This window comes from Salmo salar, chromosome 05, assembly GCF_965601325.2.
Source record: "Salmo salar chromosome 05, fSalSal1, whole genome shotgun sequence".
Taxonomy (NCBI): Eukaryota; Metazoa; Chordata; class Actinopteri; order Salmoniformes; family Salmonidae; genus Salmo; species Salmo salar.
The window spans coordinates 62,397,737-62,424,393 of record NC_138295.1 but is presented as its reverse complement, the minus strand read 5'-3'; the positions used below and the strand labels follow the sequence as shown (position 1 = coordinate 62,424,393).

General features: G+C 44.2%; 2 protein-coding genes and 1 long non-coding RNA gene across 4 annotated transcripts; 2 read left to right on the top strand and 1 right to left on the bottom strand.

Annotated features, from left to right (window-relative positions):
• The first annotated feature begins 1,806 nt into the window (after positions 1-1,806).
• On the top strand, positions 1,807-10,148 carry LOC106605472 (dyslexia-associated protein KIAA0319). Its single transcript, XM_014201179.3, has 14 exons — positions 1,807-3,536; positions 4,125-4,296; positions 4,464-4,526; positions 4,665-4,757; positions 6,955-7,087; positions 7,485-7,690; positions 7,878-8,043; positions 8,155-8,303; positions 8,595-8,746; positions 8,879-9,017; positions 9,163-9,322; positions 9,417-9,553; positions 9,780-9,902; positions 10,012-10,148. Exons 1-14 carry the CDS (start codon positions 3,126-3,128, stop codon positions 10,104-10,106), a joined length of 2,199 nt encoding a protein of 732 aa, XP_014056654.2. The 5' UTR covers positions 1,807-3,125; the 3' UTR covers positions 10,107-10,148.
• Positions 10,149-17,444: 7,296 nt separating this feature from the next.
• On the top strand, positions 17,445-20,365 carry LOC145879535 (uncharacterized). Its single transcript, XR_014392363.1, has 2 exons — positions 17,445-18,708; positions 18,799-20,365. It is a non-coding gene; the product is annotated as an uncharacterized LOC145879535 (long non-coding RNA).
• On the bottom strand, positions 20,063-26,223 carry aldh5a1 (aldehyde dehydrogenase 5 family, member A1 (succinate-semialdehyde dehydrogenase)). Of its 2 annotated transcripts, XR_014392362.1 has the most exons (11): positions 25,766-26,223; positions 24,747-24,830; positions 24,499-24,669; positions 24,253-24,369; positions 24,006-24,149; positions 23,711-23,854; positions 23,388-23,546; positions 23,104-23,267; positions 22,946-23,004; positions 21,008-22,792; positions 20,063-20,729 (listed from the first exon to the last, which is right to left on the bottom strand). XR_014392362.1 is itself a non-coding variant. In XM_014201181.3 (10 exons), the coding sequence occupies exons 1-10, from the start codon at positions 26,045-26,047 to the stop codon at positions 22,581-22,583; spliced, it is 1,536 nt and encodes a 511-aa protein (XP_014056656.1). In that variant the 5' UTR covers positions 26,048-26,223; the 3' UTR covers positions 20,983-22,580. The 2 variants fall into 2 exon arrangements, 1 of the variants encoding a protein (XP_014056656.1); XM_014201181.3 differs by lacking the exon at positions 20,063-20,729 and having other exon boundaries at positions 20,983-22,792.
• Positions 26,224-26,657: the final 434 nt, after the last annotated feature.

The window sequence follows — 26,657 nt, the reverse complement described above, 5'->3', positions numbered from 1 at the left end:
AGAGTGAAGGAAAAGCAGCCAACAAGTGATCAGCATATGTGGGAACTCCTTCAAGACTGTTGGAAAAGCATTCCTCATGAAGCTGGTTGAGAAAATGCCAAGAGTGTGCAAAGCTGTCATCAAGGCAAAGGGTGGCTACTTTGAAGAATCTCAAATGTAAAATATATTTTGATTTGTTTAACACTTTTTTGGTTACTACACAATTCCATGTGTTATTTCATAGTTTTGAAGTCTTCACTATAATTCTACAATGTTGAAAATAGTAAAAAAAAAAATAGAAAAACCCTTGAAAGAGTAGGTGTGTCCAGACTTTTGACTGGTACTGTATATTGAAGATATATCGTCCCCCTCCCCTGATATATCCCGCTGGCGACACTCCCTCCACTTGCATGGAAGGCAAGCCACCGAGGCCAGGCAGTGATGGTGAGCAGCATGACATGAGCATCCTTTCCCCGATCAGTGCGCACTAAGTTTGCTCAGCTGCGGATCAAATTGCCTCTCGAGACACACCACCACCCAGCCGGCTGCGCCCAAAAGAGCTACACATTATGTCACATGGGAACAGCGGAGAAGGATGGTACAGTAGCTGGCGTGAACAAGACAGTGGCAACCCAGCCGAGCAAAGCGTATTTCGACTGCAGTGTCTGAGCGCCGGGAAATTACACCCCCTAATTTGTCTTATCGACTGGAACAACGACGCTCACCTCTAACGCTATTTGGATACATTTTTGCGGCCTTTATCCTTGGTGAGTGTCTCACGTGTAGCTACATCTTTCGCAAGTGCTGTATGAGGTGTGATGAATAGTTGAACTGCTCTGGCTTGCTCGGTAGTATCTATTTCAATTCGATATCCTGTTGTAGTAGGCTACACATTCAAACCATGTTATCCCCTCAACAACCGTGAGGTTAGTAGGCTAATGACGTTAGCTTCTAGAATACTGTAGCAGACCCCAGTCTAGAAAAAAAAGTTGGTTGCATTCAATATCAAAGGCCTCATCAAACCCTTTCTCTCCACTACCTCTCTCGCCGAGGGTAGTCGCTGTCCTTGGTGGTGAAACAGCGTTTTATAATTAGGGGATTGGGAGAAAGTAAAGGAAATCAGCTTGTTGACTTTATTGGATGTAGTGTTTTAGTGCGACCACACATTACCAATATGTTAGGTTTACTCATGATTAATTGATTGATTAGTTATTTAGAAACTCCTATGGTGTCAGCTTATTCAGTGACTTTCTCAGCATGGTATACAAAAGCCCAGATAAAGGGATCAATCCTGAGTTCAAATACAGTGACTAACAGTGACCCTTGATCTGTAGCCCTATATTAGAATAACACTATCCTAACCACTACCCTTAACAATTAGCTGAAACATAAATATGATAATTGTTTACCTACACAGTAAGCAGACGCAACAGACCAGTAAGCACACAGCAGGGTGACAGTAGTAACAGGTTCCCACCAGTAGAGTCCACCATGGGAGGTATGGGCAGAGAGCAGTGCTGTGTCATCCTTGCCAAGGTGGCATGTGGCATTACACTGAGTCACACACCATCCACTCAACATGAGGCAGGAGGATACTAATGGTCATTCTCTGTGGGTAGGAGAATCCATGTAGCTTTTGTGAGTATCAAAGTGGTCATTGGTAGATACAGTAGGTGATGTGATTATTATTATTATTATCTGGGACAATGTGTAATGTTTCTGATTTCTTCTGTGTTCCAGGTTTAGATCAGTCTGTCTGGTGCATCATGCAGACAGGAGCTCACCTGCTTCTCTGTCTCCTCCTGCACTATGTGGAAGGTTAGGGGACATCTTTAAAATGACATTCTTGTGACTGTACCTCATGTTAAATGAATATTTTTGCTGTGTGTTCTATGTTGTATTGTAGTATTCATAAAGTTAACAAACAGCAGTCATGTTTGGATGGCAGGCAGGCTCAGGGTAGGCAGAAGTCAATAATCCAGAGGTGGGGCAAAGGTACAGGTCGGCAGGCAGGCTCAGGGTCAGGTAGAGGTCGGTAATCCAGAGGTGGTGCAAAGGTACAGGTCGGCAGTCGGGCTCAGGGTCAGGTAGAGGTCGGTAATCCAGAGGGGGGCAGAGGTACAGGTCGGCAGGCAGGGTCAGGCAGGGTGGTCAGGCAGGCGGGCTCAGTCAGGACAGGCAAGGGTCAAAACCAGGAGGGTGAGAAAAAGAGAGACTGGGAAAAGCAGGCACTGAGGCAAACCGCTGGTTGACTTGACAAACCAGACGAACAGAGAACACAGATATAAATACACAGGGGATAATGGGGAAGATGGGCGACACTTGGAGGGGGGTGGAGACAATCACAAAGACAGGTGAAACAGATCAGGGTGTGACACCCATGTTGTTGAAAAGACAATGGTTTCACTGAGAGATGCTTTTCCCGGGTTAAAATGAACAACAAGCTCCAAAAGCTTATTGATTCATTCTAAAAGTGGCAGTATATTTGGGTGATGTTTACCAGGAACTGCTTGTGTACTCAATATCCCCTTGTGAGAGCAGCAGAAGAATTACGCTTGCTGTTATAGAGTCCATTTGTTCATTATCGTACACTCGCCACTGTGTTGTGTTCAGTGACACAAAGAAAGCAGCTGATGTCTTTTCCCTCAGTTATCAGATGATATTGTTGAGAGCTAAGATGTGAGTATACCTAGGCTCACAGTATCAGTGAAGTGATCGCTGAATAATTAATGCTAGTTTTCCTCTGTTTAATGGTTCCATCTGGTTAATGCCTTAGTGGAGCATGTTGGAAGGTGACTCTTCCCACTGTGAAACAAGCAGATTTTTATTGCTGACTTTTACTAAATGTAAGCAAAGTATAAGCAAAAGCTGTTTGACCATATATCTCTGTGCTCTGTACCATAGCTGCAGAGGTGTCACAGTGCTGGCAGGGTGCGACCTACTCAGAGGCTGTGGTCTCCCCGGCCCTGAGGAGCAGCAATATCTTGCGGGTGCCGGACGTGTCATCTCTGGCGCAGTGTGCCGGGGTGTGTTGTGATCTGCCCGGTTGTAACCTGGCCTGGCTGTTTGAGCGTCGCTGCTACATCCTCAGCTGCCAGCAGAGAGAGAACTGCCAGCCCAGACAGAGACCTGGAGCTGATTCCTATATGGCCTTCCTGCAGAGAGGATCCGCCCAGACCCTGCTGCTCCAGTCTCTGGTCAGGGGGGAACCCTACCCCAGTCGCTGGAGGCCCCGCCCCTCTGGGGACGTGGAGGCCCTGAAGGACCTAGCCCTGTTAGATGGGCCCCAGATGGATTTTGGTGACCCAGGTGGGATGGGTTTGGAATACCCTGAGAGTGAACTTGGCCCTGAGGATAACGGTGGGGATCTTCTAGATTGGCCTGCAGCATTGGAAGAGAGGGATGGTTTCAACCTATCGGAAAGTGAAGGCAGGCTAGTGGGGCTGGGATTTGCAACAGAAGGAGCTGAAAGCAGCCTGCCCAGTCCTGGGGCGACTGTCAACCAGGGGGCACCTCCCAGTGACCCCACGTCGGGCGCTACACCTGAAAACAAGAAAGTAAGTTTCAGATGGAACAATGGGCAGGAATCATGATGCAACAAGAAATGATGGCATGGAAAGGGTTTCAGGCAGTATGAGGACCACATGTTTGCCAGGACATGGTGGAAATGATACTGGGTTACATAGATGTTTTATGTTCCATTGATCCAATACAGTGATAGATTTAGCTCACAATTAGTGGACAAACTGGCCATGAAAAAGCAGTCTGTCTAAATTAAGGCAGATAGTTGGAAATATCTCCTGTAAAGACAGCTGGGACATTTTAAATAGGGTTACTTCCCTGAGGTATGATAAACGGTCACCCATGTGTGTGTGTGTTATTACAGTGGCATTTTGCTGACTCAGTTGCTCTGTAGTCACATTCACTCAGCGCGCCTGACCTTCACGTATCCTTTGAGGATAGGACATACTGTAATCCATATAGCTTCTCTTGTAATGTAGGCTTGTCAGCCATTCCCAGGAGGGGGATTCGGAGGGTGATTTGGAGAGAGGGTTAATTTGGGAATTTGCAATACAGATTCTTTATTAACAAGTCTTGTTTTATTAATATAAATAGTCATGTATTTGCTATTGTTTTCATTGAAGGATAGTGAACTACAGAACACATCCTTGGCCAGCTCAGGGCCAACATTCACGCCCAAACCACAGAATGACAGTGTTCACTCCTCCCAACCGAGCCAAATAAGGACTTCCCATCCTACTAAAGCCCCATCGCATCTGTCCAGTACTGTACCCCTGACCACATCCACACAGACAGGTATTGCAATATGTTTTTGTTCATTGGATTTTTTTTTTAACCTTTATTGGTGATTGTAGGTAGTCTTTCATATTCTTTGTTCCCCCTGTTACATAACCTGTTTCTATCTCATATTTTCTTGTTTTATTCTCAATCTCTTGTTTCTGTATAATCTGACAATCCTGTAGAGCGAACGTTGCCCAGTAACACAGTGGCACTGGTAGCCTCCGTCGGCCCAGAGCCCCAAACTGGTACAGTCACAAAAGTCACAAACACAATGGTTTTTACAAGCATGATCTGAAGTTTATCTCCTGGATTAATTAGAAAGGGCACACAGCAGTCACACATTGCTGACAGTCCTAATGGATGGACTATCTCTTACCTTACAGCGGCGAGAAGGAACCAGACCCCCAAAGCCGTCACCCTCCCAGTAACCCAGGTCGTGTCACTTCCAACCAGCTCAACCATCATCAACGGCAGCCGTATGTATGAAATAGTTGGCTTTGGATGGTGACTAACCTTACCATAATTGTACTATTTACTTTTAGAGTAGGCCTACTAAAGATAAATATATATCAGATGAGTGATCAGTCACAGCTCCGATGTACGATAAAACAGACTGATATGAATACAAATACTACACACTGACTGTGTGTGGTTAATGTAAAAGTGTATTTTCAAACGAATAGATGCTGCAAACCTAAACTTAACATCAAATGTTGTTAGTGCTTGTGTGTGTGTGTGTGATTGGCTACGTGGCTGGGTGCAAATGCATATGAGTAAATATCAATGACTCTCAACTTCTTCTGGCTGGGAGGGATATTGAAGAAGCGTTTGGATTTGGAGTTCTACTCGTTCCATCTGGCTGGCTGCTCTCTTCTGTCCTTTGTTGATAGCCGCCTTATCTGATGTACGGGCAGAGCCCCCTTCCATCTGGCTGGCTGTTGTCTTCAGTCTGCTGCTGCCGAGGGCGGGTTTCGCCCCGTCGTAGCTTGAAGATCACTTTAGGCCTCTGCAGCTTGCTCCATTTCTTTTCCAGGTCCTTTCTTTTTATCTATGTATTTTTTTACTTCGTCTTTTCATTTCTTTCTTTGTTATGTTGTTCAGCTGCTTCTCTGTCAGTGGGCAGGAAATGTGGCCAGGCACCTGACTGGCACTGGCTTCCACATGCTGCACAGCACTCTGGGACAGGACTGGACACTGTGAGGCCCGCTGGGATAGCTTAGGACATGACACAGCCGTCTGAGATGAGCCTAGACAACCAACCTTCCTCAGGATCATCCTGATTTCATTGTGGTTGATGGGGTCAACAAGCAGGATGGACTCATATAGGACTTTAGCCTTTTGGGGCTTTGGGAGGTGGTGCAGTTCACCAGTAGCACTGTGAGCGGCTTCGCCTTTTGAGCCAAGAGATGGAGCTGTGACTAGGCTTTTGCCCTTGGAGACCAGCGATTTGACATGTAGGCCACTGTCACGTTGGACCCAGTGATTCACCTCTGACTCAGATATATGAAATGTGGGGAAAATGCTGATTTCAGTTTACAAGCAGAATTTAAACTATTTCTTATAGCTACAATACATACTGTTTGCTTGACATAGAAAGACTGTGAGGACTTGTGGGTTATACCTAATGAACATTAGAACATGTTTTAACAGAATGGCTTTCAGGCCAAGTTAGCCTACTTTAACATAACCTTGGGGTAGCACTTTAAAATAAACAATGTCAAATACTGAAAAAAAGAGATGCTAGAACAAAACTTCCCAATGAAAGAGGGCAACAGGGAAGCGTGTATATTCTACTTCTAAATGCCTTATAAATGAACAATTACTGTATTATTGTAAACAAAATAAGCTATCTGTTTCAGATATCGTGTAATTGAATAATTTGCATATAATACTATATAGCTGGGGTGGCAGGTAGCCTAGTGGTTAAGAGCGTTGGGCCAGTAACCGAATCCCAGAGCCGACTAGGTGAAACATTTGTCGATGTGCCCTTGTGCAAGGCACTTAACCCTAATTGCTCCTGTATTTCGCTCTGGATAAGAGTGTCTGCTAAATTACTAAAATGTAAATGTAAGACCATTAAATTGAGAAATGGTTTTTGCATCAGTGTGTTCTTTCATTTCCAAATTTGTAACAACCTCAATAAATCATTTGTTTTAGCTGTTGGGTTCATGTATTATCTAAATATTCATCATCATGACAGTCCCCCAAAAATGAGAAATGGAAAGGAGAAATGTTCCCCTGTGGACGTCGAGATGCTGCTGGACATGGTGTTGATGAATCAGTAGAGGGCAGTCTTCCTCTTGTCACCAGAGCAGTAGTATCAGACAGATGAATGAACATGACAGATCAAGGAGTTTAGTCTAATATCAAAATACTGGACTAAGAGCATTTAGGGCATGTACACTCAAATGCTCCAACATTTATTGATGTGAAACAAAAACAATGTTTCAATCGAGGACGAAGATCTGTTTTGGGTTGAAACATTGTCTTACTGCTGTATTTAAATAACGTTAGCCGGTATTTAAATCTGATGACTTTGAGTCTGCAGGTCCTATCCCATTATTTGACTGTGAATTCTATTAATCACCCACCTAATGAGATATCATGTGCGTCCATTTACAGAATAGAGTTGGCCTATATTATGACTATCTTGTGTTTGATGGTCCCTCACAGAGAGTACTGATGATGGAGTGATCATCAGCCATCACTGGGAGCAGGTTGGAGGTCCATCCATAGAGCTTGGAGCTTTCTCGGACACACAGATTCTCAACCTATCCAACCTTGCCCCTGGGGAGTACACGTTCAGGTATGGATAGGACCTCTGTGGCCTAAACTTAGGGTCCAAATCGATTTCATCCCAGTCAATTCAAGCCTGAAATTCAAATAGTGAATGAAATAAATAGAATCAAATAGTTTGGGTATGCTGCTCTACCATGGAACAAATGTCAGACTGCACTGATAGTTACAGTGCACGGTCTCTATTAATCATCGTTGGTGTTTAACTAACAGGAATACAGGACCAAAGGTTTTCTGCCTTTAGATAGTTATATCTTCCCTATAAAAAACCTTAGCTGACATTCTTTTTAAATGAAGCCTCATGGAAACGTGACATAGATACTGTGTAAGCCATTACCATCAATGTTTCCCCCACCACTACAATACAAGCGTACAAGAGTAGCTGGATTCATCTTGATTTTTTCCAGGTTGACCATTACAGATTCTGCCGGGTTGTCAGACTCCACCACGGCTACAGTGAAGGTCATTCAGTCAGTGGAGAATGACCAAATGCCCTACCCCAGCCATGTCACTCCCACCTCCAGCCCTGGCCTTGCTGCTACCCTGGCCCACAGGCAGGATGACCCTACTGCAGCTACCTCCTCTGTCAGTGCCTCTGTCACTCAGAAGACAGGTAAATGACATAAAGACAGTATTAAGATTATAACAGAGTATCAGATATGTTCTACAACATTGGATTGTCCTCAGGCAGTTTACTTCAGGCATTCCTTTACCTTAGTCCACCTAGTAGTAAACCCAAGGGTACCAAAACATGAATAGGACATGTTTCAAGAAATTACCTGTTTTGCTCTGTCCCATAGAGAACAAAAGCACCCCCATAGCTGAGGTCAAGAAGTCAAACGGAGCCCCTGTGGCTGTAGTGGGTCCTAACAGGCAGCTGACCCTCCCAGTGACCAGCGTCACCTTGGACGGAAGCAGCAGCACCGATGACCACGCCGTCACCAGCTACCACTGGGACACCATCAGGTACCAACGCTGTTCATATAGGTCAAAGGTTGAGTCCAGAAAAGTCTATAAAGATATGAAGAACAAGCTGAAGAGCCTTCTCACAATGTCATGTTCTGTGTTGTTTTGTAGAGGTCCTCCAGGGTCAAGGACAGAGGGTGTGGACAAGCCCATAGCCATAGTAACGGGCCTCAGAGCGGGCCGCTATACATTTAGTCTGACTGTGAGTGACCAGGAAGGGCTGAAAGACAGTGCCTTGCTCACAGTCAGGGTTCAAGAGGGTAAGAAAACACAGGTTGGCATTTATTGAGATGACTCATGTACTGGAGGCAGCTCTGCAGAGTGGTCCCTAGCTGGCACAGCCACAGAGCAATACAATTTTAAACCTAACCTTAACCACACTGCTAACCCTAATGCCTAACCCTAACAATAATTCATGACAAACGTCAACCTGCTAAGAAAACACACATTGCTTCAAAAACAGCAAAACTGTTCAAAACAAGATGAGACATCATCACCCAGGCTGGTTGAGCATGATGGTATTAATCTACAGCCTGTCCATCCTCCCTCAGCCAGAAGCCTTCCACCTGTAGCACATGCCAGTGGCAGCCACACCCTCACCCTGCCCAACAACTCCCTGGTGCTCAGAGGCTCAGTGACGGATGGTGACCCAGCCAAGGTGCACTTCCTCTGGGTCCGGGACAGTCAAAGCCCTGCTGCTGGGGTGAGTGAGAGGAGTCTTGATACTTAGGTATATGGTAAATATAGTTTGAACTTGTAATATGCTGTTAGCTAAACTGGTAGGAAGGAGGAACTACTTTAAGGTAGGAACTAGTCTGTCCTGTCGTTCCCCCAGGACGTGCTGTATGGTTCAGAGCAGCAGGCCTCCCTGTACCTGGCCAACTTGGTGGAGGGGACCTATCTGTTCCAGCTGCGTGTCACAGACACCCAGGGACGCAGCAGCACCGCCACAGCCACCGTGGAAGTGCAGCCAGGTAGATGTGTGTATGTGTGTGTGTTCTCAGACTGTGTTTCCCCACGGACCATGACGAGCATTAGGAGGAAGAGCTGAACAGCACGTACAGCATATGTGTGTTCTGTCAGAGTGTGTATGTTCTCAGACAGTGTGTGTGTCCACAGACCCTGGTGGTCGTGAGGAGGTGGAGGTGGAGATGTTGGTGGCGCTGGCCCAGGTGAGTGTGTCACAGAAGGACACAGTGCTCAGACAGTTGGCCGCACTGCTCCACGTCCTGGACAATGACATCCACCTCAGGGGCCTATGGGGACACTCAGATATCAGGTACTGCCCAATGCAGCAAACACATACAAAGCACACATTTTTTTTTACACATTGTTCATGTGTATTCTGTGTGTGTTTGTGTGTGTGTGTGTAGCACAGTGCTGAGGTTCTCAGTGCAGGGCCCTGAGGGGCCAGTCCTTAGTCCTGAACTGGCCAGTGTGCTGCGTGGTCAGCTGCTAAGGGAGAAGATTGACTATCTGCTCTTCAGAGTCCGTCGAGTGGATACAGTCAGTGAGTACCACAACACAGAACACCACGTCTTACCATATTATATCAAAGTCTGTTACAATGTTATAACAACATTATACACCATATTTGATTATATTACATGAGAGGTTAAATTAGACTAGATGACATCTCATCACTTGGTGACTAAGAAAGCTGTCTGTCTTTGTCCTCTGCTGTGGTGTATGCTGATCCTGTTTGTGTATTGGTGTTCATCCCACCCCCCACACAGTGTGCTTGCTCCGCTGCTCGGGCCGTGGGACGTGTGACCCAATCACCAAGGAGTGTGTCTGTGACCCCTTTTGGACAGAGAACCTCATTCGCCGGTTCTTTGGCGATGGAGAGAGCAACTGTGGTGAGCTATGTTCATTCATCGGCCCTGAGAGGACGACATACTTGTTTGCCCCGTCTGCTGTGAGATGCTACATTCACAGTGCCAGTCCTTTCTCTATTCTGTTTGGCAGAGTGGCGGGTTCTCTACTTCATCCTGTCCTTCTTCATGGTCATTGTCTTCATCGTGACAGTCACCTGGACGTGTGTCTACTGTTGCAAAAGGTGATCTTTCCTTTCTTGTTCAGACACACAGCAATGTCCTATATAGATTTTATGATTAGCTGTTTGTTAAAGGCCCAGTGCAGTGAAACGTGATTTCCTGTGTTTTATTTATATATACATATATATATATATATATATATATATATATATATATATAGTACCAGTCAAAAGTTTGGACACACCTACTCATTCAAGGGTTTTCTTTATTTTTACTATTTTCTACATTGTAGAATAATAGTGAAGACATCAAAACTATGAAATAACACATATGGAATCATGTAGTAACCAAAAAAGTGTTTAACAAATCAAAATATATTTTCAATTTGAGATTCTTCAAAGTAGCCACTCCTTGATTACAGCCTTGCACACTCTCGGCATTCTCTCAACCAGCTTCACCTGGATTGCTTTTCCAACAGTCTTGAAGGAGTTCCCACATATGCTGAGCACTTGTTGACTGCTTTTACTTCACTCTGCGGTCCAACTCATCCCAAACCATCTCAATTTGGTTGCGGTCGGGTGATTGTGGAGGCCAGGTCATCTGATGCAGCACTCCATCACTCTCCGTCTTGGTCAAATAGCCCTTACACAGCCTGGAGGTGTGTTGGGTCATTGTCCTGTTGAAAAACAAATGATAGTCCCACTAAGTGCAAACCAGATGGAATGGCGAATCGCTGCAGAATGCTGTGGTAGCCATGCTGGTTAAGTGTGCCTTGAATTAGAAATAAATCACAGACAGTGTCCCCAGCAAAGCACCCCCACACCATCACACCTCCTCCTCCATGCTTCACGGTGGGAACCACACATGCGGAGATCATCTGTTCACCTACTCTGCGCCTCACAAAGACACAGCATTTGGAAACAAAAATCTCAAATTTGGACTCATCAGACACAAGGACAGATTTCCACTGGTCTAATGTCCATTGCTTGTTTTTTATTTATTTTTCTTGTTTTTTATTATTTTTTTAAAATATTTTTATTTTTTATTTCACCTTTATTTAACCAGGTAGGCCAGTTGAGAAGTTCTCATTAACAACTGTGACCTGGCCAAGATAAAGCAAAGCAGTGAGACAAAAACAACAGTTACATAAATAAACGTACAGTCAATAACACAATAGAACAATCTATGTACAGTGTGTGCAAATGTAGAAGATTAGGGAGGTAAGGCAATAAATAGGCCATAGAGGCGAAATAATTACTTAGCATTAGCATTACTTAGCATTATTTAGCATTAACACTGGAGTGATAGATGTGCAGATGATGATGATGTGCAAGTAGAGATACTGGGGTGCAAAAGAGCAAGAAGATAAATAGCAATATGGGGATGAGGTAGTTGGGTGTGCTATGTACAGATTGGCTGTGTACAGGTACAGTCAATAATCGGTAAGCTGCTCTGACAGCTGATGCTTAAAGTTAGAGAGGGAGATATAAGTCTCCAGCTTCAGTGATTTTTGCAATTCGTTACAGTCATTGGCAGCAGAGAACTGTAAGGAAAGGCGGCCAAAGGAAGTGTTGGCTTTGGGGATGTGTGTGCTACGGGTGAATGTTGCTATGGTGACCAGTGAGCTGAGATAAGGCGGGGCTTTACCTAGCAAAGACTTATAAATGACCTGGAGCCAGTGGGGTTGGCAACAAATATGTAGCGAGGGCCAGCCAACGAGAGCATACAGGTCGCAGGGGTGGGTAGTATATGGGGCTTTGGTGACAAAACGGATGGCACTGTGATAGACTACATCCAGTTTGCTGAGTAGAGTGTTGGAAACTATTTTGTAAATGACATCGCCAAAGTCAAGGATTGATAGGATAGTCAGTTTTACGAGGCTATTTTTGGCAGCATGAGTGAAGGAGGCTTTGTTGTGAAATAGGAAGCGGATTCTAGATTTAATTTTGGATTGGAGATGCTTAATGTGAGTCTGGAAGGAGAGTTTACAGTCTAACCAGACACCTAATATTTGTAGTTGTCCACATATTCTAAGTTAGAACCATCCCGAGTAGTGATGCTAGTTGGGCGGGCGGGTAGCAATCGGTTGAAGAGCATGCATTTAGTTTTACTAGCATTTAAAAGCAGTTGGAGGCCACGGAAGGAGTGTTGTATTGCATTGAAGCTCATTTAGAGGTTTGTAAACACAGTGTCCAAAGAAGGGCGAGATGTATACAGAATGGTGTCGTCTGCGTAGAGGTGAATCAGAGAATCACCAGCAGCAAGAGCGACATCATTCATATATACAGAGAAAAGAGTCGGCCCGAGAATTGAACCCTGTGGTACCCCCATAGAGACTGCCAGAGGTTCGAACAACAGGCCCTCCGATTTGACACACTGAACTCTATCTGAGAAGTAGTTGGTGAACCAGGCGAGGCAGTCATATGAGAAACCAAGGCTATTGAGTCTGCCGATAAGAATGTGGTGATTGACAGAGTCGAAAGCCATGGCCAGGTCGATGAAGATGGCTGCACAGTACTGTCTTTTATCGATGCCGATTATGATATCGTTTAGGACCTTGAGCGTGGCTGAGGTGCACCCATGACCAGCTAGGAAACCAGATTGCATAGTAGAGAAGGTACGGTGGGATTCGAAATGGTCGGTGATCTGTTTGTTAACTTGGATTCTGGAGGCTTCCGATGTTAACCTCTCTGGGCTAGGTGGGACGATTCGTCCCACCTACGCAACAGCCAGTGTAATCCTGTGGCGCGATATTCAAATACCTTAGAAATGCTATTACTTCAATTTCTCAAACATATGACTATTTTACACCATTTTAAAGACAAGACTCTCGTTAACCTGTTATGGCTAGGGAGCAGTATTTTCACGGCCGGATAAAAAACGTATCCGATTTAATCTGATTATTACTCCTGCCCAGAAACTAGAATATGCATATAATTATTGGCTTTGGATAGAAAACACCCTAAAGTTTCTAAAACTGTTTGAATGGTGTCTGTGAGTATAACAGAACTCATATGGCAGGCAAAAACCTGAGAAGATTCCATACAGGAAGTGACCTGTCTGACAAGTTGTTGTTCATCTTGGCTCTTTTTATTGAAGACTGAGGATCTTTGCTGTAACGTGACACTTCCTACGGCTCCCATAGGCTCTCAGAACCCGGGAAAAAGCTGAATGATATTGAGGCAGCCTCTGGCTGAAACACATTATCGCCTTTGGTAAGTGGCCGATCAGAGGACAATGGGCTTAGGCGCGTGCACGAGTCGACCCCATGCTTTATTTTCTTTCATCTTTTTACCTAAACGCAGATTCCCGGTCGGAATATTATCGCTTTTTTACGAGAAAAATTGCATAAAAATTGATTTTAAACAGCGGTTGACATGCTTCGAAGTACGGTAATGGAATATTTAGACATTTTTTGTCACGAAATGCGTCGTGCTCGTCACCCTTCTTTACCATTCGGATAGTGTCTTGAATGCACGAACAAAACGCCGCTATTTGGATATAACAATGGATTATTTGGGACCAAACCAACATTTGTTATTGAAGTAGAAGTCCTGGGAATGCATTCTGACGAAGAACAGCAAAGGTAATAACATTTTTCTTATAGTAAATCTGACTTTGGTGAGTGCTAAACTTGCTGGGTGTCTAAATAGCTAGCCCTGTGATGCCGGGCTATCTACTGAGAATATTGCAAAATGTTCTTTCACCGAACATAGCGAGTGCATAGAGGAGTTCTGTATCTATAATTCTTAAAATAATTGTTATGTTTTTTGTGAACGTTTATCGTGAGTAATTTAGTAAATTCACCGGAAGTTTGCGGGGGGTATGCTAGTTCTGAACGTCACATGCTAATGTAAAAAGCTGGTTTTTGATATAAATATGAACTTGATTGAACAAAACATGCATGTATTGGATAACATCATGTCCTAGGGGTGTCATCTGATGAAGATCATCAAAGGTTAGTGCTGCATTTAGCTGTGGTTTGGATTTATGTGACATTATATGCTAGCTTGAAAAATGGGTGTCTGATTATTTCTGGCTGGGTACTCTGCTGACATAATCTAATGTTTTGCTTTCGTTGTAAAGCCTTTTTGAAATCGGACAGTGTGGTTAGATAAAGGAGAGTCTTGTCTTTAAAATGGTGTAAAATAGTCATATGTTTGAAAAATTGAAGTTTTTGTATTTTTGAGGAATTTGTAATTCGCGCCACGCCCATCATTGGCTATTGGAGCAGGTGTTCCGCTAGCGGAACGTCTAGATGTAAGAGGTTAATCTAACCACACTGTCCGATTTCAAAAAGGCTTTACAACGAAAGCAAAACATTAGATTATGTCAGCAGAGTACCCAGCCAGAAATAATCAGACACCCATTTTTCAAGCTAGCATATAATGTCACATAAATCCAAACCACAGCTAAATGCAGCACTAACCTTTGATGATCTTCATCAGATGACACCCCTAGGACATGATGTTATCCAATACATGCATGTTTTGTTCAATCAAGTTCATATTTATATCAAAAACCAACTTTTTACATTAGCATGTGACGTTCAGAACTAGCATACCCCCCGCAAACTTCCGGTGAATTTACTAAATTACTCACGATAAACGTTCACAAAAAACATAACAATGATTTTAAGAATTATAGATACAGAACTCCTCTATGCACTCGCTATGTCCGATTTTAAAATAGCTTTTCGGTGAAAGCACATTTTGCAATATTCTGAGTAGATAGCCCGGCATCACAGGGCTAGCTATTTAGACACCCACCAAGTTTAGCCCTCACCAAAGTCAGATTTACTATAAGAAAAATGTTATTACCTTTGCTGTTCTTCGTCAGAATGCACTCCCAGGACTTCTACTTCAATAACAAATGTTGGTTTGGTTCAAAATAATCCATAGTTATATCCAAATAGCGGCGTTTTGTTCGTGCGTTCAAGACACTATCCGAAAGGGTAAAGAAGGGTGACGCGCCCGACACGTTTCGTGACAAAAAATATCTAAATATTCCATTACCGTACTTCGAAGCATGTCAACCGCTGTTTAAAATCAATTTTTATGCCATTTTTCTCGTAAAAAAGCGATAATATTCCGACCGGGAAACCGTGTTTTAGTACAAAGAGAGAGAAAATAAAAACATGGGGTCGACTCGTGCATGCGCCTCAGTCTCATTGTCCTCTGATAGACCACTTACGAAAGGCGCTAATGTTTTTCAGCCAGGGGCTGCAAAGACGTCATTCAGCTTTTTCCCGGGTTCTGAGAGCCTATGGGAGCCGTAGGAAGTGTCACGTTACAGCAAAGATCCTAAGTTTTCAATAAAAAGAGTCAAGAAGCCCAAGGAATGGTCAGAGAGGGCACTTCCTGTACAGAATCTTCTCAGGTTTTTGCCTGCCATATGAGTTCTGTTATACTCACAGACACCATTCAAACAGTTTTAGAAACTTTAGGGTATTTTCTATCCAAAGCCAATAATTATATGCATATTCTAGTTTCTGGGCAGTAGTAATAACCAGATTAAATCGGGTACATTTTTTATCCGGCCGTGCAAATACTGCCCCCTACCCTCAACAGGTTAACATGCTTGAAACCAAGGCTTTTACGGTTACAGAAATCAACAAATGAGAGCGCAAATGAGAGCGCCTGGGGAATGGAAGTGGTGCTGGGGGCTGCAGGGCCTGGGTTAACCTTTACATCACCAGAGGAACAGAGGAGGAGTAGGATGAAGGTACGGCTAAAGGCTATAAGAACTGGTCATCCAGTGCATTCAGAACAGAGAGTGAAAGGAGCAGATTTCTGGGCGTGGAAGAATAGATTCAAGACATAATGTTTTGACAAGGGTATGGTAGGATGTGAGTACAGTGGATGTAAACCTAGGCATTGAGTGACAATGAGAGAGGTTTTGTCTCTAGAGGCACCAGTTAAGCCAGGTGAGGTCACCGCATGTGTGGGGGGTGGGACAAAAGGGCTATCTAAGGCATATTGGGCAGGGCTGGGGGCTCTACAGTGAAATAGGACAATCACTAACCAAAACAGCAATAGACAGGGTATATTGACATTAGGGAGAGGCATGTGTAGCCGAGTGATCATAGGGCCCAACGCGTAGCAATAGCTGAGTCAGGGAGCCGATTCAGTAGTCGCTACTACTCTAGGCGAGCTGGAGACACGGCGATTCAGACAGCTAGCGGGCCGGGGCTAGCAGATGGGCCTTCAGCGATGTCACAATGGAAGAGCCTGTTGAAACCACCTCGGACGATTACATCGGCAGACCAGTCGTGATGGATTGGCGGGGCTCCGTGTCAGCAGTAAAGGGTCCAGGCCAATTGGCAAAAGCGGTATTGTAGCTCAAGAATTAGCTGGTGGATCTCTTCGGCAAGCCGGGAGATGGGCCTAGCTCAAGGCTAGCTCAAGGCTAACTGGTGCTTGCTTTGGGACAGAGACGTTAGCCAGGAGTAGCCACTCGGATTGCAACTAGCTATCTGCGATGATACGGTGTAAAGGTTCAGAGCTTGCAGTAGGAATCCGGAGATGTGGTACAGAAAAAGCAGTCCAATATGCTCTGGGTTGATATTGCACTGTACAGACTGGCAGGTATTGACCGAGCTGAGGCTGGCTGATGTTCGAGTTAACGGTGAAGACCGCTAGCAGTGGCTAACTGACTACTAGCTAGTAGCTAGTTAGCTGGCTAACTTCTGATGGGGGTTCCGGTTCTAAAGTATAAAAATAGCAGATCCGTACCACATTGGGTGAGGCGGGTTGCAGGAGAGTATATTCAGTCCGCAGATGGAAAGTGAGATTAAAATATATACTAAATATATACAAGAGAAAACAATATATAAAACTATGTTTACACGGGACGGGACAAGAGAAACACAAGCCCAACTGCTACGCCATCTTGGAAAATCAAGGTGTGTCCAATACCATTTTTCTTGGCCCAAGCAAGTCTCTTTTTCTTATTGGTGTCCTTTAGTAGTGGTTTCTTTGCAGCAATTTGACCATGAAAGCCTGATTCACACAGTCTCCTCTGAACAGTTGATGTTAAAATGTGTCTGTTACTTGAACTCTGTGAAGCATTTATTTGGGCTGCAATTTCTGAGGCTGGTAACTCTAATGAACTTATCCTCTGCAGCAGAGGTAACTCTGGGTCTTCTTTTCCTGTGGTGATCCTCATGAAAGCCAGTTTCATCAAACCGTTTGATGGTTTTTATGACTGCACTTGATGAAACTTTCAAAGTTCTTGAAATTTTCCAGATTGACTTAATGTCTTAAAGTAATGATGGACTGTCGTTTCTCTTTGCTTATTTGAGCTGTTCTTGCCATAATATGGACTTGGTCTTTTACCATATGGCTATCTTCTGTATACCACCCTTACCTTGTCACAACACAACTGATTGGCTCAAACGCATTAAGAAGTTAAGAAATTCCACAAAGTAACTTTGAACAAGGCACACCTGTTAATTGAAATGCATTCCAGGTGACTACCTCATGAAGCTGATTCAAGAGTGTGCAAAGCTGTCATCAAGCAAAGGGTGGCTACTTTGAAGAATCTGAAATATATTTTGATTTATATTGATATTGAGATTTTTGTTTCCAACTGCTGTGTCTTTGTGAGGCGCAGAGTAGGTGAACGGATGATCTCCGCATGTGTGGTTCCCACCGTGAAGCATGGAGGAGGAGGTGTGATGGTGTGGGGGTGCTTTGCTGGGGACACTGTCTGTGATTTATTTCTAATTCAAGGCACACTTAACCAGCATGGCTACCACAGCATTCTGCAGCGATATGCCATTCCATCTGGTTTGCACTCAGTCCCACTATCATTTGTTTTTCAACAGGACAATGACCCGACACACCTCCAGGCCTTGTAAGGGCTATTTGACCAAGACGGAGAGTGATGGAGTGCTGCATCAGATGACCTGGTCTCCACAATCACCCGACCTCAACCAAATTGAGATGGTTTGGGATGAGTTGGACCGCAGAATGAAGTAAAAGCAGCCAACAAGTGCTCAGCATATGTGGGAACTCCTTCAAGACTGTTGGAAAAGCAATCCAGGTGAAGCTGGTTGAGAGAATGCCGAGAGTGTGCAAAGGCAAAGAGTGGCTACTTTGAAGAATCTCAAATTGAAAATATATTTTGATTTGTTTAACCTCTCTGGGCTAGGTGGGACGAAATCGTATATCCACACTGAGGTTGGAATAATACTGTGAAATTGTGAAAATTATGATAATGCCATTTTAGTGTAAGAGCTGTTTGAAAAGACTGCCTGAAATTTCTGCCTGTTTTGGTTGGATGGGGTTTCGGCCTGCCTGGTGACATCACCTGGTGGTAAATTAGTTAATAGACCAATAAGAAAGAGAGCTCCAAACCTCTCTGCCAATAACAGTGAGTTTTCAGTTTTCTCCTCCCCAGTTAGAAAATCTTGCTTGAGAAATGTCTATTAGCTAAGAAGCTATTTTTGTATCTTTTAGACTATTTGAATTGAAAACGATCACAGTAAGGTACTTGTTACCTGGAAATTATTTGATATTGAGATTTCGTTTAAAGGCTGCATTGGAATTTTAGTAGAAATGTGTTTTGTTTAGGAGGAGGCGCACTAAGGTCGGGAAGAAAACCAAGTACACTATACTGGACAACATGGACGAACAGGAGAAAATGGAGCTGAGGCCCAAATACAGTAAGTGTCTTATTTTTCATTCAACACATTTCAAACATTTCCTGTGTTTGGTGACCCTGCCATGATCTACCCGGTCTGTCCCCATCTCAGACATCAAACACAGGAGCACAGAGCACAACTCCAGCCTCATGATGTCCGAGTCAGAGCTGGACAGTGATCAGGACACCATCTTCAGCCGAGACCGACCGGTCCGGAGCAGAAACCGAACCAATGCTCAGGCTGCCCGCAACGGGAACACCTACGGATGAGCAGGAATGCACAGAACTGGGGTGGTTATTGTACAATATGAGTGAAACCCACTCTTGGGATTATGGCCGGGGTGCATAGTGTCTGCTTGTTTTCGGTCTCGTCTTCTATTCAAATACTGGTTTCGACCAGATGTGTACTTTCTATGACATTCATTGGACAACTCAGCACCAGGGAGATGTGAAAATCCAAAGGCCGTAGGCAACTAGAGTTGGGCATCCCTGGATTCTGGGAACTAACAGTTGCATTGAGTTTACATGCATACAGACTGTTTGAATAATTCGACACTAAGGATGAAGGTGCTCTTTGTGAGAAAGAAGCACAGTGAGGTTCTGTGGCCTCACATACTTCTACAGATAACCAGATTGGTGAATGTACATACAACTATCCATTATGCATACTAGTCTACCGACTACTACTGACCTTTAACTTTGCCTTGTTATCCAATAATGTTTTTTTACTGTCATTATTTTATAGGAAATGGAGACAAGCCCAACCCTGGTTGAGCATCTGACACCTCTCCTGTAAATGATTTGACAAATTGGATTTGTCAAAATGGCTTGATGGAAAAGTCTCATAATTCTTATGTTTAGTACCCAAAGTCCATCTTGTGATGCTACTCGTGAATCATTTAATCAGAATTGAACTCAATTTATGTGATCTCTCTCTAAGTGTCTTGGACTTTGACACAATACAACACAGCATTTTATTGTATTTGAACTACTGTTTTGAGTTAGCACACTTGTCCTCCAAACTAGTTGTATAGTTTTGGTATCTTTCTCATTTTAAAGCTTCTTTATGCTAAATAAGCATAATGGGTCTTATAAATGGGCCCGAAGAAACATAACCAGGCATTTCATGGGACAAGCCATAAAGGTGCCAAAATGCACTATAAGCCTGTGGCTAACAGAGACCCTATTATATCCAAGTACTTGGTAATGCATCCTTTCTTCCTGCCCTTTGTAAGATCTATTATCTAACTTGAACATGATGGGTAACATACTTTCAATCATTCATTCCTTTGCGTAATGATGGATTCCCCCTCCCCCCCTCCAGTGTCAGAGAATGTCTGATTACATGAGTATAGTGCAAAATAATTAGGACACAGTTTAAGGGTTAAGAAGAGGACAGATGGAATTGATCATTAACATTACTATACAGGACAGGTAGCCATTGATGGAATGGATCAAATACTTGACATTGAAGCAACATAAGCATGTCCAATGGTTGCTTTACATTTTCTTTTTCCTCGTATTTCCCCAATATGGACAGAAACACTAACAGCCATGTTATATTCATGGATTTTTCCCATTACACCACCCAATTTTGGGTATTTGCTTTGTTTACTAATTACAGCTACCAATGTTTTTACAGATAATATTGCCAAAATTAAACAAATGCATCAAATCAATGAACAGTGTTCTGAATTCTGTCATTTTCTTTCCTGTCCAAAATTAGTAGTAAGATATAAGGCAGTTTTTCCCAACCCTGGTCCTCCGGTTCCCTCCACAGCACAGTGTTTCCCAACCCTGGTCCTCCGGTACCCTCAACAGCACAGTGTTTCCCAACCCTGGTCCTCCAGTATCCTCCACAGCACAGTGTTTCCCAACCCTGGTCCTCCAGTACCCTCCACAGCACAGTGTTTCCCAACCCTGGTCCTCCAGTACCCTCCACAGCACAGTGTTTCCCAACCCTGGTCCTCCAGTACCCTCCACAGCACAGTGTTTCCCAACCCTGGTCCTCCAGTACCCTCCACAGCACAGTGTTTCCCAACCCTGGTCCTCCAGTACCCTCGACAGCAGTGTTTCCCAACCCTGGTCCTCCAGTACCCTCCACAGCACACATTTCTATTCCAACGCTGGACAAGCATACCTGATTCAACTTGTCAACTCATCATCAAGCCCTCAATGTGTTGAATGAGGTTTGTCCAAGGCTACAACAAAAGTGTGTACTGTTGGGTGTACTCGAGGACCAGGGTTGGTAAACACTGATCTAACATAAACCAATTGATATTGTTTGACAAACAACAAAGTAACACAGTCATTTATTTTACATTTTCTGAAGTACTCCATTAATATTTACAATAGTTAGAAATATTTTTTTACAATGAGTGTCACAACCAGAAAACAGAATTGGTAACATTATTCAAACAGCACTTAGGGGACAATGTTTGGCAAGAGACATTACTTCAGTTTCAGAGAACACTACAACATCTAGATTGCAGGTTCAGATACAGCACATAGGTGGTACAGACTGTCTGAATATCAACAGCAGCTCTACTGTATAATATATTGTATGTGGGAAGACTAGTTACCAACGACAACATAACCTGTACTAATGTGGTGGCATGGTCTACAATAGTTTAGTAGTTAGGACAGTTAAAAAAATATATTTACAGAGGATGTTACACAGTACATTTGATTCTAACTGCTTAGCCCAACAAGGCTATTCCTCAATGGTTACCAAAATAGTGTCATTCATAATGTCACCACACTATTATCAAGTGACATATCTAATACAGCTGGCATTTGGATACAGCCAAGCTCCCTTTTCTAGAAAATAGCCGAATTATAAATTATCTTCCTATTAAAAACAGATTAAGTCTCTTGTGCGTATTAATAATCTCACTATTTGCAATTGATGTGCTTATTAAATCTACCCAACTCTATGCTAGGCTTCAAGTTATATAGTGCTTCTCATTAAAGGGCCCAATCCTACATTGAGAACACACGTTTGTTCATTTGTATCTCAACATATGACTCAGCCCTAAAGGTCCAGATCGTTATGGGATCCCACAGGTTGGAGACGTCTATGGGGTTATGTCCAAATACTATTGTGGCTTCCTATCCTCTTTTTTAAGGGGCTACCCTTAAAAAGTTCCAATGCAGCCGTTTTTATCTCAACATCAAAATAATATCTTGGTAACAAGTAAGTACCTTACTGTGATTTTGAACATTTTAATTGAAAACAAAAAGGAACAAAAATAGCTTCTTAGCAAAGAGCAATTTCTCAAACAAGAATTTTGCTAAGATTGGCTGGGAGTGGCCTGAGTGAGGGGAAAACTGAAAATGAGTGGTTATTGGCAGAGAGGTTTAGAACTCTTTCTTATTGGTCTATTAACCAATTTACCATCTGGTGATGTCACCAGGCAGGCAAAAACTTCAGGCGGTCTTTCCAAACAGCTCTTAAACTAAAAAGGGAATGATCACCTTTTTCACAATATTCTTTCAACCTCAGTGTGGAAATATATTAAAAAAACAGGAAATTCATGTTTTAGACTGCACTAGGTCTTTAACTCTCCTTTTAACTAACCTGGATAACTGGTTTGTCACCATATTGCTTTCCCTTCACCAGTTCTTATAGACCAGTGGTCAGAGAGGACAAGAAGAAACCATGTAGAGCACGGAACATGAATTTCTCAGCAGAGTGATGAAGGCTCTCAATGAGGATCAGAATCACAATAATTTGTGAAGGAATCATATTTGACGATTGTTATCCATTGTTTTTATGTTAAATATGAGTAAGTAACTGTTACTAGAGCCTAAGAATCCTCCTTTTTCCCAAAATCACCGCTTCCTACTTGGGGAAGTCCAGGAGTTGGGGGGGGGGGGGGGTGTAGTGTTCCCTCAGGGGGTTAGCCCTCCAAAGCACATGTACTTGACGTCCAGGTACTCCTCGATGCCATACTTGGAGCCCTCACGGCCCAGGCCCGATTGTTTGACCCCGCCGAAGGAGGCCTCTGGGGTGGAGAGGAGACCCTCGTTCACCCCCACCATGCCTACCTCCAGATTCTCCGCCACCCGCCAGATCTGACTGACGTCCTGGGAGAAGAAGTACCCTGGGGAGAGCAGAGCGTAGTTGAATGAAACTCATCAACTCAGATTTTGAGATAGAATCAGTAAATCAGACTGGCTCTGTCAAATAATTATTATTGTAGGTTTGAGGGGTTTTCAGACATGACAGCAAGGTGCATACAAAGTGTTTAGCTTACCTGCTAAACCCACATGAGATGCATTAGCAATGGCAAGTGCTTCCGCCTCTGTGCTAAACCTGTCATAAGGATGAGACAACTTGAGTTAGCTTCCATTTTAGCATCCATCCACTCTTCAGTTGTGATTGAGTTGTTTGATCTCTCCTAGCGCCACTGACCTGATGACTGGCAGGAGAGGACCGAAGGTTTCCTCTCTGGTACACAGCATGTCTGTGGTGACATCAGCCAGCAGAGTGGGCTGATGGAACGAGCCGTCAAGACGCTTTCCCCCCCTTAGCACCTTGGCCCCCCGCGACACTGCATCCATTACCTGGTGCTCCACCTGGGAGAGATATAGGATATATTAAGGTTATGTAACATATCAGAATATAAACAATATCATGCAGATAATTACAGTATAGTTATAATACAAACACCCACTTGACAGAAGGAACCAGGTTACCTTCTCAGAGGCACGGACATTGATGAGGGGTCCCTGGGTGGTGTTTGGGTCAGAGCCATGGCCCAGACGGAGCTCTGCGTCCATGGCCTTCCCCAACTTCTCTATGAAGCAATCGTGGATCCTACTCTGGACCAGGAAGCGGTTGGAGCAGACACATGTCTACGGGGGTCAAAGGGCACATTGAGGGACATGGAGGTTAGGCCACGGCTTAAGACACCCCGTTTTAGAATGACAAGCAACATTTCGATATGGTGCATTTCACAGTTTCCCCCAGTACAGTAGACACAAAATTATTTGTTTTGAGATAACTTCTATTTCAGTACCTGTCCTGAGTTCCTGAACTTCGAGTTCATGGCTCCCGCCACAGCCTTGTCCACATCCGCACTGTCAAACACAATGAAGGGGGCATGGCCACCCAGCTCCATTGAAACCCTCTTGACGGTGTCAGCGGCATGCTTCAAAAGAATCTGAGGATGAGCGAGGAGTTATCAGGAAGATCGCAGGCCTTTTCATGGAAAAATGATCCATCTACAAGATTTAAGACTAACATGAAATGTATATTGCATTTTCAGGATTGATTAAGCTAACTCTGAAGCCATTCTAGATCCGTTTCCATACCTTGCCAGTGGCAGTGGATCCAGTGAAGGAGACCTTCCCCACCAGGGGGTCTGTGCAGAGGACCGTCCCAACAGAGGGGGTCTTCTCTCTGGAGCAGGGAACCACGTTAAACACCCCCGCAGGGATCCCGGCCTGACTCGCCAGCTTTACACACACAAAAAGTAAACATATGAATTAGACAAATGAAGTGTCTCACTGTCGGGGACCCAGCCACAGTGAGTCTTGTTGTGGAAACGGAAGCACTGACCTCAGCAAGCGCCAGGGCAGAGAGGGGTGTGTCCTCGGCAGGTTTCACCACGACGGTGCAGCCCGCGGCCAGGGCAGCACCCACTTTCCTGGTGATCATAGCACTGGGGAAGTTCCACTGTGGAGGGGGGGGGGGGGGAAATAGGCTAGATTAGGTGTTCAGCAGGAAGTGAAAAGCATGACATAATTTTAGCTCTCCAGGACCTAAGTTGGACATCCCTGACATGGATGAAGCATTACAGCTCACCGGAGTGATGATGGAGGCCACGCCCACAGGCTGTTTGAGCAGAAGGATCTTACGGTCCTTGGCAGCCGAAGGCACAACATCCCCGTAGACACGGCGCGCCTCCTCAGAGAACCATTCCAAGAAGCCAGCAGCGTAAGCAATCTCCCCCAGGGACTCCTTCATGGGCTTGCCCTAAGACTCAGAACGAAATACAAATCATTACACGGACAGGGCAGCACCCCTGTTACATCCAGCAAAACAATACTCACACACTCAAAGGTGATCAGCTTAGCAAGGTCCTCCTTGTTCAACGTCAACAGATCGTACCATTTCCGTAGAAGGACGCTTCTTTCCTAAGGAAGAAAACATTCAATCAGATCATGGAATCAGTAAGTTGCATGATCCACAAGAATCTGGAGGACCCTGCCTGGTTTTACTAGCGCTCGCTGGAACTAGCAGCTCCTGATAACAGAGATGGAACTTGATGCAACAATGTGTGCTGTGTATTGAGAGTGTATGAGGTGTTGATGGTGAGTGGTGCCTCTGGCTGTTGCCTTTCCACTCACTCAGTCCCTCTCACACCAAAGCATCGCTTCACATGCATGGCAGCAGATCATTTATTTGCAAGACGAAAATGGGACAGAGAGTCGGAAAGGGGGGGGTAAAAAGAAGGGGAGGGGGTGTTTGTTGGCTGCATGGACAGAAAACCAGTACAATGAGGCCATCTTTACCAGATCAATGACAAAACTGGTGTGAACAGGAATGTCCCCAAACTACAGTATAAGATGTTGGAGTCAGACTTTGATATTCTGTCAAGGCTCCCCGCTTAGTGATGTACGCTTAGTGATGTACGCTTAGTGATGTATTAATATGGCAGTGAGTGAGTTGGCTTAATAATTGCATAATCACTCACAGACAGTAAAAAAAAAACAGTCCTGCAACCTGGAGTGGCTACTTTACGGGCCAAGTAGCTCTTTGGCCAGGCTATTATAGAGCGTACACTACAGTACAGGCCCCAAAACAATGAGCCCTGGGGTATAGGCTATGATGTTTGTAATAGATATGCAATTGTGCACTTTGACTGTCTCTATTAGGTTATTCTATTCTGCCTAACATGCATGCCAGTCACAATAGTTAGGGGAAGCAGCTGTCACACTGTTGATTTCATGCAGCTAGGAAATGTGGGGAAAGCGGTGGTACTGATGAAGATGGAAAAAAATATCAAGATATTATTCACAGAATTGCGGATCGTCAACGGTATTTCAGCATAATTAAAGTAGAGGCATACCTTCGCTGTGTGTTGCTTCCAGGAGTAGAATGCCTTGTAGGCTGCGTCGACAGCTAGTTTAGCTTCTGCTGGACCGCAGTCTGCGACTTTCGCAATCTCTTCCCCCGTCGCTGGGTCCAGCACTGGGAAGGTAGACGGAGCGTTGATCCATTGCCCGTTCACATAGCCCTGCGTTCGGAGAAGCTGAGCGGAAATATCGAGGCTGTATTGCCGATGCATGACCAATGGTAGGCCGACCTGGCGGGGGAGACACCGACTTCTTAGGAGACAGAAACTACCCATAGCACGAGAATAGCTTTGTCCACAAGAGGTTTCAAGTGGAATGCTGTCTCGCTCTGTCAGTCAAAGCAAAACTGCTGCAGTGACTGGTGAATTTCAATAAGGTTGTAGTCCGTGGATAGATACGAGTTTGAACCAGTCTTGAAGGCGGTCGCATTAAACACGTGATCATGCATGCGCGCACACACACACAACACATTGCTGACTAACCCCTAACTCTTGTGCTCCATCGCTCAGAATATATACAATGTAACACCAGTGTCATTATCGAAATCAACTAAATGTGCAGCTACATGTATTCTTCGTGTTGACTATAAGTGCTACAATACGTTACAATGCAAAGATAATAGGCTAGTTATAGTTATGAAATAAGCGACTGTATCGATAGTTTGTTTAAAACGTCCATCTTTCCCATCGCCATTGATGTGTTTAGTTGGCCAATCCACACGCTTGGATATCTTCTCTTGCGTACAATAAGAGCCCGCAAACTATAACCAGCTTCCCTGAAATGTAGGCATGTGTATGTTGCATTATTAGTAATACATTAGTCTTAAGTCTATCAACGTTCAGTCACAAGCCGACTTTAAAGGCGAAGCTGACTAATCTATAAATG